The 15,700-nt window shown below is 35.6% G+C and overlaps 1 protein-coding gene and 1 long non-coding RNA gene across 8 annotated transcripts in view; one reads left to right on the top strand and one right to left on the bottom strand.

Annotated features, from left to right (window-relative positions):
* The window catches only part of LOC126869231 (nucleolysin TIAR-like), a 585,963-nt gene that overhangs the window by 332,888 nt on the left and 237,375 nt on the right, over window positions 1–15,700 (bottom strand). For all 7 annotated transcript variants that reach the window (XR_007690851.1, XR_007690850.1, XR_007690853.1 and 4 more), the window contains one exon: window positions 6,647–6,704. Coding sequence is in view for 3 of the 7 variants with exons in the window: in XM_050625491.1 (XP_050481448.1) it covers window positions 6,647–6,704 (58 nt within the window). In the remaining 4 variants the exon portion in view is untranslated. The remainder of the gene's footprint in view (window positions 1–6,646; window positions 6,705–15,700) is intronic.
* The window catches only part of LOC126869250 (uncharacterized), a 326,016-nt gene that overhangs the window by 109,333 nt on the left and 200,983 nt on the right, over window positions 1–15,700 (top strand). The window lies entirely within an intron of this gene.

Below are 15,700 nucleotides of genomic sequence, written 5' to 3'. Positions count from 1 at the left end.
GAAAATGGAACGTGAATTCCCTTCTTTTTCAACCCAGCTTCCTTCCACGAGTTCGTCTTTCGGAATAGTCGTAATAACATCTTACTCTATGGAACGGGTCAAGGAATGTCCCGTTGCTTTTTGCCATACACGTGAAAAATGTTTTTGTTCCGATCCGCTGTAAAATGGACAAGATTTGTTCGTTATTCCACGATAGACGTGGAGGAATAGAATTTTCTAACCTTGTAGTTGTAACACATTCAACACGGTTGCTTGTTTGCTGGATGCGGATTTTCCGTGATATTCTGTGACAGGACAATTTTGTTTAAAAGTTTAGATCATCGTCTCGCTTGATATCTGTACTATCGGTGAAAGCTTGAAAATGTTTATAATGGGACGTGAAAAAAAGTACGATACAGTGAGTGCAGCTTCCTTTTCACGAATATTGCAATGAGTATTACTTTAAGTAGCTCTTAATTGTGACAAGATAATTGAAACTACAGTTACAGTATCCGCAAGTTCTTAAATTTACACGTAGGAAATGTTTGAAAATTTGTACATTTTGCACAACAGTATATTAATGTGTATGATATTTTACAGATATTACATAGCCATGTTGCGCAACTCGTTACAATTGCAATAACCTACTCGCATGTATCCCATCGTCCTCGACGTAAATCCCGATGACACGTTACAAGGCACCATAAAAATTGTATCCTTTTATGATGCGTATTATGAAGGAGATTTAAAACCATAAAAGTCCGAAAGGTTTCTCTCTTGCTGAATATAACTGTCAAAATCTCCTCTCATTACATTCCAGCTATACGTAACACAGTATATCATCTTTGGATAATATTCCTTTGCGTAGCTGATTCCCCAAGCATGCATTACGACCGTTCATAAACGATCATCGTTCTAAAGTTCTCATTCGTCGGTTGAAGTAACTTAGAACTTGTACGATTTCGGTATGACCTGATCTTCTGATTAATATACAGCTTCGATTTTCAACAGGAAATCCTAATCATTTATGATATGATAATATTTACCTATAAGGCAATGTGTAGAAAAATATCGTAATGAGAAGAATTATTTTACATAATTATTCCTGAAAAAAGTGTTAAAATACGTGAGGATGAATCTCATAGGCTTTCTGTTTAAATATATTTTTACTGAATTCATAGAGTTTACTCTGCTGCAGTTCCTTTCAAACCGATCACATTTCCACCCCCTCGAAAGCTATTCCTGCAAACTATAGAAACTAATACGTGTGTTTCTCATTTCCTAAATTATATCGAAAATATAGATGACTACTATAACCATACCAGAAACAAAATCGCTCAAACATCAAACGTTAACCATCGATCTTCCCCATCGATTCCCTTTATTCACTTATATACTTTAACGTATAGCGAAGCATTTTTCTAGGCAGACAGAAGATCGCCAATATCTTACGACGAACCTATAGAGATTCATATATCACGCGCTATGATACTGTATATATTTGCCGGTCCACAAATACGCTGCAAGTTGTAGCACGGTTTCGTAGGCTTGCGTAATATACGCTCGACCGGCGAGTAAACGGTGAGAGTCCGCAGTTGCAGGATGCGCAGGTGTACCAATGTGCCGAAGTTTCGTAGCATCCCCTTACGGAAAAGTAAAACAACCGTGGGCCTTCGCCGCCTTGGTATTCCTCGTCTCGGTTGTAGCCACAACGCGTACACAGCTATCCACTCTTCGTGAACGTGGGTAGGGAATGCGATCGTAGAGGATGGAAAACGATGGTGGGGAGGGGAGGTGGGGTTGGAAAAAGTGTGCTCACCCCGTTCAACGACCGTGCAGTAGTTCCCGACCATATTTACACAGAGAATAGGGGAGGCGCGTTTTAGTTTTGCATTTGTCCGCGGGGAGGTACGGCGCGGCTTCGAAAGGGGATCGTCGAGGGGTGGACAGGGGTGAAGGAGGATTCGAGAAGTATGGGAGGACGAAAGAGGGCCAGCAATGGGAAAGCTGGTCGGAAGAACGACGAGAGATACAGGAACACCATCTAACCGTTTCAGATGGGGCAACTGTACGACGAAGAGCGAGAGTAACAAGGGCTGAACAGAGAACGATATGGCTGAAACATGGGGAAAGGGGAGGCAGAGGATCGGGTCCCATGTGCCTGTCACGGTTTTACAAGTCTATAAAAAGAGGAATTTCAGACTGAGTTAAATATTGCCGCCACCCCTCACTGAATTTCAAACACGCACACGCATTCGTCGCCCGGGCGTACATGTATAATAGGAAAAGGACACACGTGTTCACTCTTTGGCCTTTCTCGTATGTACGGCAGGCTAGAGAGGTAAGATAAGCACACCTCCTTCTGTTATTTATGACATCATCGCTGATATTCAATGTTGTTACCCGATACTTTATTAAACTTAGTTAGACAATGTTGTAACATTGGAAGACTCGAGTAAATTTTTATAATACCTAATGAAAGGGAACGTTTGGTTGTTTTAATTAATTATTTAATTTAATTTTATTTATTAAATTTTATTTTTTTATATTTAATTTTAATTTAATTTGTTATAATCTTATTTACTGCTATCTGTAAGAAAGCACGGAAGCGTCAAAAATATTTCAATGAAATCATAGAATATTATTGGATTTTGATAATCTCGTGGCTTTTTAACTTGACTCAAGATTGATCTTATATAAGAAACTGTAGATAGGCTCAGAATTTAAATTCAACTCTTTCCAGTTTCCACTCGAATTAGATTTCAAGCGTTGAACAAATTTTAATTTGACAATGGAACAAATACGCGTATTTATTAAATTTTATGCCGTAAACTTATTTAATTAAACAATCTAATAATGTGAAATACAATCTTCTTTGTCTCTGTGAATTCCTGGTATTCATATATACTACAGGATACCTTTAAGAATTTAAATTATACTTTGTCGAACAAATATTCCTGAATACAAAAATGTCCATTTAACTTACAAAATATTATATATTTTAGCAATTGTTTCACATTGTGACGAGCGTTGCCTTCTTCGAACAGTCGGCACTTGACACACGTTGCTCGATATTATTATCGATGCTCTCGGGCAAATTATCTGCCATGATAAGCAAATACTTCTGGTATTTGCAAACGTAATTAGCCAAATGGAACGTCGGCGTGTATTTAATTATAATAAGTTTTCCCGGTTAATTGAAAGTACTTGCGGCATAATGAAATTTTTCCCGTCTTTTGTGCGTGCACAAAACACGGAAATTAAACGAGACATCAACGTTAAACAGAATTCAAAAGAGCGAAACGGAAAACACGGAGTCGAGCGCCAGCGCAAAAGCGTTAGAGGTTCTCTGCTTTTCGCGCAAAAAGTCATGATCTCGGAGGAGAGGACGGGTTTCAAAGAAATATTTTACACCGTGAACAATCCGCCGTTTAATAGTTTCCAATAACTCGCAGAAAGTAGTAAGATTTCGAATCTGCCAATCCTATTGCGTAATAAAACGCGAGAAATAAAACGAAGTTATTCGGGAAGGTAATTTTCAATGATTCATGCTGAAAGATATTTGCGTAGAATCATATTAATTTTTCTTTTCGTTTTACCTTTTTCGTTCTTTTCTTTCTCTTTTTTTCTTCTTTCTTTGCTAAATAGAAACGACGGAAATCCCTAGAAAGGAAGTACTTATGACGGGTTTACTGGTCTGCGGCTGTGCTTCTCCGTAGATAGGGGAACAGAGAGCGAAGGAGCTTACCAAGTGACGTACGTTTAATGCCTAACCACTGCTGTACCGGACAGCCCTTATACGCAGAAATTATAGTACGAATACACGAAACTGTTACTTCAAGTTCTACGCCGTAATTTTACCGATTCATGAATATGTACCTGATTTGTATAATATTCCATCTGATAACGAAACTTTTAAATCATTGTTCCGGCAAAATCGAGCGAGATGTTCCTCAAAATGATTACTCTGCTCTATATCGATTTAATTCTCACTTTGTTTTCTTCTTTCTAAAGATTATACGGCATTATACGCGAAATGCTATGTTTTATTCTTAATTTTCTACTTACGCGCATCGCTGGGATTCTCACCTACAATTTTCCCCTAACTTTCGCTAACATATTTTTTATTTCCAATTCGACGGTTAGAAATAGGGAAATGCTAATGAAGCGTTAAAATATGTGATATCGGATAGCTGCATAAAGTATGCGTAATAGGTAAGCTGCGTCAAGTATTAGGTTGCCCGAAAAGTGTCTTTCTTTTACAGACACGTCTTTTACGACAACGCATCTTTATACAAACATGAAATCTATTCTGTCGGACGTTGTAATCTTTATCTTGATGGAATAAGATGGATCATACGTAATTCGACAAAATAATGTACAACGAAGAATATTGTGCATCCATTATTTCCTTATAAAACGAAAGAAACTTTTCGAACTACCTAATAATTCGGCTGATTTACCGGAAGAGTGTGGAAAAATACTGAACCCTTCGGTAATAAATTAATACTTTGGAATGGAAAGACTGAATATTTTAATGTTTGCAGAATTACGTATATTCTCTAACTTAGCTTTTCGAATATTAGCAACAGCTTAACCTTCGCCCGTACATATTTTTCACGTGAAAGATGACGCTATTCTAAGAAAAATTGATCTCAGACTTTATAATTTACTTTTTTAATATAGAATGTATATATATATATTTATGAAACAACGTTTGTTACAAAAAGAACCCTATGTGTCAATCTGACACACGTTATTCTTAGCAAGTCCATTGACGACTATCTCAGTGTTTCATAATTGTTGCACAACAATTATGCGTTCATCGTACAACCGCTTTAGTATGAAGCTAGACATGTATAGCTTTGAATATCGAAATTTGATGTGAATATGAGGAAGGGAGGAAGAGCTTTGTGCCTTCTCTTCGTTCTTCTCCTCGCCGCGAGACAAAGCCAAGAACGATAATGCGAAGTCAAATACGTGCGAATGAAATCCGATGATTCTGAAGGGGGATCAATGTGAATGCATGTAAACGACAAACAGGAAAATTAATTATTTATCTTTCATTTCATCGATGTTTCACCATTGTGTCAATTTGACGTACGAGGGGCAGATTAAGTTGCGAAAGTAAGAGACGGTTAATAATACAATAGTAATCTATTTTACGCTAAAATTTCTACTTAGTTATACATAGTGTAAAATAGTTTAATATAAAGCCATTTATGCCCATGTTGCTATTTTATGTAACTTCTTTTAAGTTGGAATCGTTGCCGTGGTAGAACAGTGTTACTTGATACACCATACCCACGAAACTAATTCCATTTAAGTATCCGTAATTAACGCCTAAATAAGGACAATCTAGAACTTGCGAAAGGATTAAAGGTCAGCGATAAGATGTTTAGAGACCTACATATATTCAATTCCCACAGTAACTGTGAAGTTTCCGGGGCTATAAACGAGTAATTTATTCCACAAAGAATTAGCTAGAATCTGCAAATCGAATTAATGTAGATCTACTTGTTTCGCTTAATTCTCTTCTAAGAATTATTTCTTAAGAATAATTAACGCAACTTATAACTTCTTTCAAATATTATAATTAATAATAGAAAATAATGGTGAATTTCTAAGAATTAATGAATTATCAGAATAAACAATAGAAAGTGTGAATAAAATATTAAAAATAATAATGAAATTAATAATAAAAACCTAAGTGTTTCAGACAATACTTTGAACGTAATTGAACGCAAAGAAACCTGAAAGTAATGAAAGAAAAACATCTGTATTCCTAATAATTTATAAACTTGTTTGACATACGCTATCGCGTTAAATGATGTCTTAGAAAAATAATATATTATCGTAACATTGACAGCGCGTGCTGACTTTAAAATACCTACATCGTCTATTCGATAAAACGAGTCTCGATGAATTGAATATCGCAACGCATACAAATTAACGGACCTCTTTATATTGGCCGTGTGTCAAATAAAACATTTTTCACTGATACAAAGGTTTGTACTATGTAATAGAGTCTTTAAAAATATCCGGCTGATAGGCTTAATCTGTGTCCAAAGAAGGATAATGATTCACAATCTTTTGGAGCGTTTCAATCAATATTTAACAATAATTTGCACTTGCTGTATTAAGAAAATTTTAATCTCGTATTGCTTAATATGGAGGGTTGAAATTAATTATTTCATTTATATCGCATTTCGGTCAACGTTGTTCCATTGGGTATAGTAAATAAATTTTAAGCATAAGCATTGTATGCGCAAAAGCTAATTACGCTTCTGAAAACTTCATTAGTAATAATTACGTAACATGTAAGATTATAATTTAATTCTTTTTAACAACATTATTGGAATTAAAAGCAAACCCAATAACAACAAAATATTTGGACTAATTCATGAATACCTCCATTTCGCCATTTTCTACAATTCCTATTATTATTCCCTATTAAATTTTATTATTTGTTCCAGTTTTCCTCTGATATTGTTCCAGTTTTTGAAAACCCGTACAGTTTCTTAAATTGCATATTAATTAATTGACTTGCTATAACGTGCGTTATGCGTATAGTATAACGAAATCCTAATGTAACAGAAAAGGGAAAGTACGATTATCGACATCCAATTACATACGGAAATGAAAATATAAATTGTATATTACTTACTGCTGGTGTCCTGTTTTGGTTGGTTTCCCGGAGACGTGGCCCAGTTAACTTTCATCTCCTGAAACAGTCAAAGAAATATAAATTTATTTAAATGTGTAGATTTAAATGTGTAGTCTAGTAATAGTAATACAATTACAATTAGTAATAGTAATACAATGTATTATAAAATATATGAGAAATAAAACGAGGAACAAAAAAGGATAAAACATTTTGTTGTTTTATCTAACCATCTATTTATATGACTTTCGGATAAATTTAATAATTACCAACTAGTTGACATACAGTAATAGATTTATCAATTCATGCTCTCCATATAACATTGATGCGATTTAATTATCGTTGCCTCATCTGTAACTATTATATTTTCGCGTTTATGAAATAGTGAAAACTCATGACAATACTTGTAATAAATATCAATACATATGTCTGACATATTGGTTTGTAAACAGTGTACATGTATTCGTTCGTTATACACAGATTCTCAATTATCCATTCAGAAATAAACTGAATATCGTTGATTCAAGCAAAATTTCACTCTTAGATATCTTCCAAAAAATTTGTATTCCTGTGAAAAAGGCTCCAAACATTTGACTAACGAATGAATGTATAATGTAGTGGAAACGTTGATAAATATCGCAGAGTTCTTTCAGATTACTTGAGAATCCAAAATATTCAAGAAATTGAGCTTCGGTATAAGTGACCCGTTCCTTTGTGAATCGTAGACGATATATATTTAGATGGTAGCAAGATAAACAAAATTTTATATTATATAATAAAATATGAAATAAGAACATTGTATAATACATTAAATAACGTGTTATATATTACAAATATTATATGAAACATTATATAATTCAACGCTTAGATATATAAAATTCTGCTGCCTTAAGAAACCTTTTATTCTCACGGAGCTTTGGTAAAACTTCTCCAACTGAAAGCTAGACCACCTTTTAGAAATTCAATGTTCAACGCCGCCCAACTGTCGCGAAACATCCTAGATAACATTTCACATTTCACCACGTAAATTGTCGGTATAAAAAGATTGCCGTGAAAGAATGGGGTTATATCCAAGAGTGGAAGTCAAGACAAAGAAACGATCAAATTTATACCGGTCTGTTCACTAGCCAGACGCGTTAAACGTAAAACGTTTTCGCTGATAAAGCACCTATGCGGTTTCCCCCGTACATATCCCTGCGACAGTTGGATTTCCTCAAGTGACGAGTAATTTCGTTTACAAATTATCAAGTTAATCTTTTCGCTAGAAATCGGTACGGTAATCCGCTGGTAATCCGCAGCAACAGGAAGCGATATCACTGCCGAAAGGACCTCGACTGGCGGAAATAGGACATGTTGGGTATCGTCGGGTCTTAACAGATGTCATAAACTAGATTCTTTATGCATCGTGATGTACCCAACTGTCGACATAGCCGATATTCGATAAATAGCAAAGGTCATTTCGAAGAAACCGCGTACAAGTTGCGAATCCGGCTGAACATGTAGTAGAAAGTAAAGCAATTGAAAAATGCAACTGAAAGACGATTTTTCGTTGTAATTAATTTCGTCAATTCAATGTTACGTAATCCGAGGGATATTTTAATATTTATAGAATAATATAATTATATAGATAATAGATAATTCTCTACATAATCAACATAATCAAAGAGGCTTTTATCATTTTTCACATTCGTTCTATATCATCTCTGCGAATACAATAGACCATATAATCTGGTCGTTCATATAAGGAATCCTCTTGTTTCTCCCCATCATCGATAAGTTTTCGTTCAGTTAATAGGAGTTTATGTTCCCAAGAGGATCCATGAAAAATTTGCTTTTAAATATCTGCGTAACAATGTTGTAAACTTGCGTCGACTGCGAAGCCCGCGAGATCGTCACATATGTAAGCGTGCCACTACTATTTACGTCTTATCATTACGTCTTATTAAATTTACGTCTTAGACGTTGATATAACTGGATTGACGTTCGGCGGTAGTTGAATCAGCACTCAACCAATGTTCAGTTAATCAGGCGCTGCTAAGGTTTCGTTTATATAAATGGGGTTCGTATAAACGGAATTCCACTGTAACTATATCTTTGTAGCACTCATTTACAAAAAGGAGAAGACAAAAATTAATTCGATTTTCGGAATTAAGTCTAGGAAAAACAGTTCAATTGAAACTGAATTATCATTTCATAAAATATATTTATACGTTTAAATGATAAATTCAAATACGTAGATATTCATGAAATTATCATCGTGTTTAATTAATCATCATTAACGAATCGAAATCAACTCTGAACAAAACTATAATAAATGATTCATGAAGATGCACATTTACTTGTAATCTTATTATAATAATTATTTAATTCCTTGTTGCATATTTTCCGTTCATTTCATACAGAAGGAACAAATTATTGTTTCCAACACGGCTCTATACAGATGTGTTTCAATATAAAGTAAATTTCTAGTTACTTAGTTATCTGTATCCACATCTGTACAAGAGAATAGCGGTATCAAGAGTGAATTACTAACAAGTATACGTGATTATTGCGTGCAAGTTCAAAGGACTTGAGATTTCACCTGTAAACCAAAGTTCTAAAGCTAAGCTAAATGCATATCTACGAGTACAAGACTCGCTGCTTAGAATTTATGACTGGTTACACTGGTCGTAATTAATCGTGAGGAATATTAAGCGCGGCATGTATAGAAGTCGCAGGAGAAAGAGTAAAATAATAGTTGAACGAATAATATAGTAAAACCTTGCCATACGTTGCTATCGTAGACGGACTTAATGGAAAAATGGTGTCATCCGTACGGACGATACACGCAAACGATATGGCGCTAATATTGAATCGTTACTTTTCATTTTCTTAGTTATCTGCATCATCACGCTGGCATTCTTTGTACACTTAATTATTGCTACATTTCATCGAATACCGTAGGCAAACTTGTAGCTGAAACAATAAGAGAACATTATAGGAAATATCTCTTTATAATGGTGTTAAGTAGAATTAATTTATATTGTTCATACCTGACAAGGAGAAATTTTTCGTATCATATTTGTCGTATCTTTATGCTATTGATAGTTGCATATCCTCTGTACATTAGTTTTCTAGCTTTTGAAACAAAATTTACATTTATAATTTGTTGATTAATAACGGATAAATAACTATAAGTATCGATTCCTGTCATTAAAATTTGTCATAAATTTCTATCAGAGTGTTGGGATTAATACGAGCGGCGGTGTACGTCAGATACAAAATGGAAGTTCACATTTATTCCATATCGCCGATCACTATGACCTAATTCGATTACGAGAGCCTTGTATCTTTTCATTTATTCAAATGACATGACGCCTCCAGTTCAACCATCTACTCGTGTGTTTTTGCGATCATATCCAGGGAAAAGGACGTTAACTATGCGGTTCCTGAATTCGATATAATCAAGAGATAATTAAACCGAATTACGATGAAATTCCCGTACATAGGGAAAATACTCTGGTCGATAAAGCGTTTACGTCGATGAGATGCTTTGTTCGAATACCAACATGGTGCAGCTTGCAAAATACTTTATAGGATATATTCGTGAGCAGAAATGGAAAGCCACAACTAGCTGGTAAAATAAATGCCGTTAATGCTCTTTATTACAACACGTACGCTTGCTGAACGGGTGCAACAATACGCGTTTCATCTGCTTTATTAGCCATTACAACGTGATACCGATGCTCAATTGGAAAGAAAACGACGATGATCGAAATGAACAACAACGATAATTGATGTGTAATGCAATGTAACGCAGGTTTATCACACGATTTGTCATTTTTATGGTAGATTTACGTTTCCTCTTGGGATGGAATTCGTTTGTACTCGCTGTTGTTTGTCATAAACGAACAATTGGCGGTCGTTACGTTGTCGATTCGAGATGGTAGAGGAAGGCAGATCCAAAAAATTGTCGATTTTGAGGTATTCGCGAAGATCAAGTCTAGAAGTAGGCCATTTTCTAAGGTGAGAAATAAAGAGAAATAAAATTATACTGTTTGAAAGGGAGATTGTCACAACGCAACATCTGTTTTAATTCTTCTTTTAATAGTAAGTAATACGCATAAACAATATCTTATCAGAGATCCTCAAAATTGCAAAGATCATTGGTCCAATTATAAAACAAAATGTTAAAGAACGTCCACGAATAATTTTTTATTTCAAATTTATTTCAAATCGTTTTCTTAAAAATCGTATTGTTTTTACTATTAGTTACGTCACTGTTCTAACAAAAAAATAATGTAGATATTTATTGCGGACTAAGGAAATGCAAATTGTTCGTGTTATGTTTCATTTTCTATAAAGAATTTAGAACATTTTTTTATCAAAGATTACGGGATAATTGAGTTCTGAAAGACGTTAAAATACAAAAGCGAAAATTTTAAAATTTGCAGATCACCGGTTTGTACTGCTTGATCCATAGTTCGTATTATTTGAGATTCAAAGTGTCAATTAGTGACATTGATGGATTTCAAAGGTATGCTAATAAATGAAGGAAAAATGGAACTGTGCCAACATTTAGCAGTGCAAAATCAATGTTTGAACAGTACTTCAAAGACGGTGTACTGTATAGTAGCTCAATACTGATACAACAGAAAATTTATGGCCTTCTCGAAATTGATATTTATCCGCTGACAAATGAAATTCGGAAGAGAATGAAACGTGTCTGAGTTTGGTCAAACGTCCCTACGAAGTATTCAAAGTATGTTTTAAATAAACTCGACATTATTAGTTGACTTCATACGAACTATTTAATTATCTCTAAATATTGCTCGAGAATATATAAATGTACTTTGAAATTTTAAATTAACATACAATAATACATATTTGCAACATTAAGCATGAAACTGTTATGGTATGTTACTATTATTATTGTTGCAATTTAACCATAATAGCAAAACTTCGTAAATTTATTTATTGGAAGAAGCAGTTACATTAAGAAGGAAGTAAACCGCGTAACTTTTTATTTAAGTAACACTGAGTAGTCAGAGAAATAAAAACAGTAATATGACTACTTTGCTTTTCTTAACGTCTACCGTGCTAATTTGAAGTAAGCTTACTTTTCTACACGGCATTTAAAATGTGTAGCATCGCTACGAACAAGATAGCTTACGCACGCATTACATTCATATTTTTCTAATACAAGAAACATTATGCTTAATGTTTCTCCTGAATGTCATACGATGAACGAATTTCGTTCATCCGCATAGACAACAAAGTATATAGACAGCCGTATAATAAATCTGGTACGACAGCGTTCACCCTGTGCTAATGACAAAACAAAATACAACGCTAACGCGATTTAAACCATCGAGAAACATTTGGAAAATGAATGGGCTGAAAAACATGGAATCGTCGTCGATGCCGTGCAATTTTCCGCGTGTATATAAATATTACCGACATAAAGATAAACGTGGCCGAACTGTGATATAATATTTATATCGGTTTTCGTCGATCCCGTCCAATGAATATTTCATTTCGCTGTCTGTCGAAAATTATAAGTCGATAATCGGATCAACGTGGCCGGATAGGTGAACGCGGCTTCATAATCGTGCCGGGACAGGCCAGCTGTTTCGCAGGCCGAGAGCTCGTTTTGAAAGTTCGCCCTTAACAAATGCGAAAAATAATACTACAACGACAACGACGACGCGCGCAGAGAGTTGTTTCGTTATCCAAAGTTTAGTATACCTGGTTGGTACACCTTTCGGGAGTTCCGGCAGACTAGTTGCAGCAGATGCGAGGAAAGAACATGAACAAGTAATGTTACGCGAGGAAACTGCGGTGCAGAAAGAGGCAAGGATAAGGAATACCAAGGCTAGGAATAAGTAAGTAAGCGAGTGACTATGTAAGTAAGGAAGTAAGTCTGGCGGGATAAGTAAGTTAGGATAGGACGGAGGAGTGCCCAAGACGGCCGGTACGCTAACGTCGGGCCCGCAGTGTGTCTGCAGCAATTTGCAACTTTTAATAGTTAGTCCGGGTTGCGAGGTCGTCTGCCGGCCCAGAGCCCCGTTCTTTTATGGTTTATACACCGGCAAAGGAGGAAGTTTATATGCCGTAGTTTTGCACGGTTAATGCGCGCGCGACTCATGCCCACCTCTAACGGTGTGTCATATTTATGTGTCAACGGGTTGTCCCACGAGATCTGCTCTAGTCGATCAACGAGAGATTTTTTAACTTGCACTTGGAAGGTTCATGGTAAACACACAGATGGATATTGATAATTAAGGGACTGTATTCTATCTTTGTTAATGACACAATATTGATATACGTGCGACGATATACGACGTATTGTTAAAATAGTTTCGTGCAGTTCGCGAAGCCGCTCATACAACAAACAGTTATAATTTTATTATTTGTCAACATGAATTTATTGAACAAATTACATATTGTGTTCGAAGTTTTGACTGAAGTTTGAAGGGAAAGATTCTAATATAATTTTATTATATTATACGGTATACCTTACATATAAAGAAACAATAAATGTATGATATATTGATTCAAGTAATAACTGCCAGTGGTATAAAGCAATTCATTGCTAACTTTACGCACAGCTGCTTCGAGTAAAACATTTCCTATCTCGGTTTCAGCAACTTAAATACAAGCTCGACCGAGTTCACGAAATAATATCAAAAGGTAGAAATAGCGAGCTCAAGATTTTTGAATCGCGTTTTCTTCTACAGCAAGCAAGTACAATCCAGCACAGGCGACTATCGAACCGGTTGGCAAAGCGTAGCATACTCGATCGCAGAAATACCAGGGTTCGACATGGTACTTTAATGCGAGGCTTAGGCCGCGATAGAGAACCGATTACATATTGCGGACGCGAAGGTTGAGTTAGTGAGCACGGGCATCGGCAGGAAGTCGGGCAGAAATTGCAAGCTGCTGCACTTTTGACCTTAACTGGCCAGTCGACTGTCGGTCAGATATTTATTGTCCTATTATCGTGATTGATACGCGGCTGGCTGGCCACGGGCTACTATCTTACATAAGTATATTTAATGGTGGAAGGTCGTTTCGGACTTTCACATGACGAAGGGAGGCTGCTTCTTCCGTTGTCGTCCGACATTACGGTCGGTTGCAGCCATCCCAACTCTCCTACCTCCCCTACAAGCTTGCTTGTACGTTTTCTTACTTATATCTTCTTATTTTCCAACCACATGGCGCCATTAGTCGCCGCGGCACCACCGACGTTTCTCGCCTGCCCCGGTAATAAGTCACGGAAATGCTATCGTAAGGAATTTACGAGACACGGGGTTACTTTCCTCGCGATGTCGTTCAACCACATACTTTCTGTCTCTCTTGGCTACATCTTCTGACGATTCTTCTTACCGGCTCTGTCACAGATTTTATCCTGACTATCGACACCAACACTATCGTTCGTAAGTATTTAGACATTTCCACGTTATCGCTAGCATGTGAAGTATATCGATCAAGTATCAAGTGAAACTCCTAAATCTAATTTTCTGTGGCTTCCGATCTTAGCTTAGATAATTGCACAGGGTTGTTAACGAAAGTTAAATAGTTTCGATTAAAATCGCTCTATGTGTAATTATTAGCAGATATTCATGAAAGTATATATTAATTAGCATAAATAAAATGGTAAAACAGTACGATCGCTAAATATTGTTAGGACTCTTAGAATGAACGAAATATGCATTTCTTCAGTTATATTAGGAAATTTATATAAATTCTGCGAAGTATCAGTTCTACGCTATAGACGAATAAGAACGAAGTTTCGACTTAAATTTAACAAAGTATTTGATCGTTATAGCAAGAAGTAGAAAAACATTCTTCTATTATAATTCTGAAAATATAACAAACATATCAGTTTTTCGATTGAATTCCAACCAGATGCGCAAATACTTTCGATAGTGTACATCGTGAAAAACGTCGTAATAGAATAATAGCGAAACTAATAATAATATTAAATAGAATGCAGATGATACTTTCCTTTGGAATTTGCATTACTGCATTCTAAACAGAAACTACACCGATAACCAAACTGTATTACTTCAGTCACCACTTCTAATTGAATTTCTTATGCTAATAAAGACCAAGTTTCTAGTATTTGTATATCGCGTGAGAATGGCTGACGAATTTCTTTCCTTCGGCCGATTCTAACTCTGTACGAGGCACAGGCGTATAAATTTCACAATTTTCTCCTTGATTCTCAAGATAGACCAGTTGCAAATGATAGCGGCCTTTTCTGTTTTAAGCTGGTGACCTAAATTATTCTAAGTCAGTGAGTTATTGACTATAGGGTAAAAAAATTTCTGCTAACTAAGCACGAACGATCCTTCCTCATAATATATTTTACTACGTCAATAAAGCGTTTCATAGTGTAATGCGTCATATAAATTTTTGCAGCGTTCAGCTCGAGCTTTAAAGAAACCGTGTGTTCAGGTTCTTCGAATGTACATACGATTTTTATCGGATATTCTCTATTTCGTCCACAAACATGCTGCGATTGTATCTCTTTCGACGAATGATTGTATCTGCAGCCAATATCACACAGTTCAGCTAAGTATCAGCGTTCATTATGATATTAGTAAATATGGTAAACAAATTTTATTCTTATAAAACATTTATCTCGTGAATTTTTTGAACATGTAAATATACAACGAGAATGAAAATATTTTGCCCGTTTCTTTATATTTTTGTCAACTATTTAAAAGGAGCTATATAGTTTCTGCAATTTTATTACCTGATTTCTATATTATTTCATGAGCCTCATTACGATTTCTTTTAACTTAAACGAATATCGCAAATATCGGAATCGTTATATTAAATATAAAGGCCAGAATTGAAAAACACGATAAGTCGCATTTTCTGTCTTTCCATGATCCCGTTATTCATTCAAACCATTTACTCGTCGATAGTGTACACCGGGCAAACCTCCATTCGTGTTAAAGAGGTTGAGGAAACTGGTTGGAGATGTCAGGTAACGCACAAGCGCACACACTTCTCTTCTACATCGATGTCGATCCACGTGTACACCTTACCGCAGCTTAAGCGATT

This window comes from Bombus huntii, chromosome 9, assembly GCF_024542735.1.
Source record: "Bombus huntii isolate Logan2020A chromosome 9, iyBomHunt1.1, whole genome shotgun sequence".
Classification (NCBI taxonomy): domain Eukaryota; kingdom Metazoa; phylum Arthropoda; class Insecta; order Hymenoptera; family Apidae; genus Bombus; species Bombus huntii.
The sequence above is the reverse complement of the archived record's forward strand: the minus strand, read 5'-3'. Positions and strand labels throughout refer to the sequence as shown.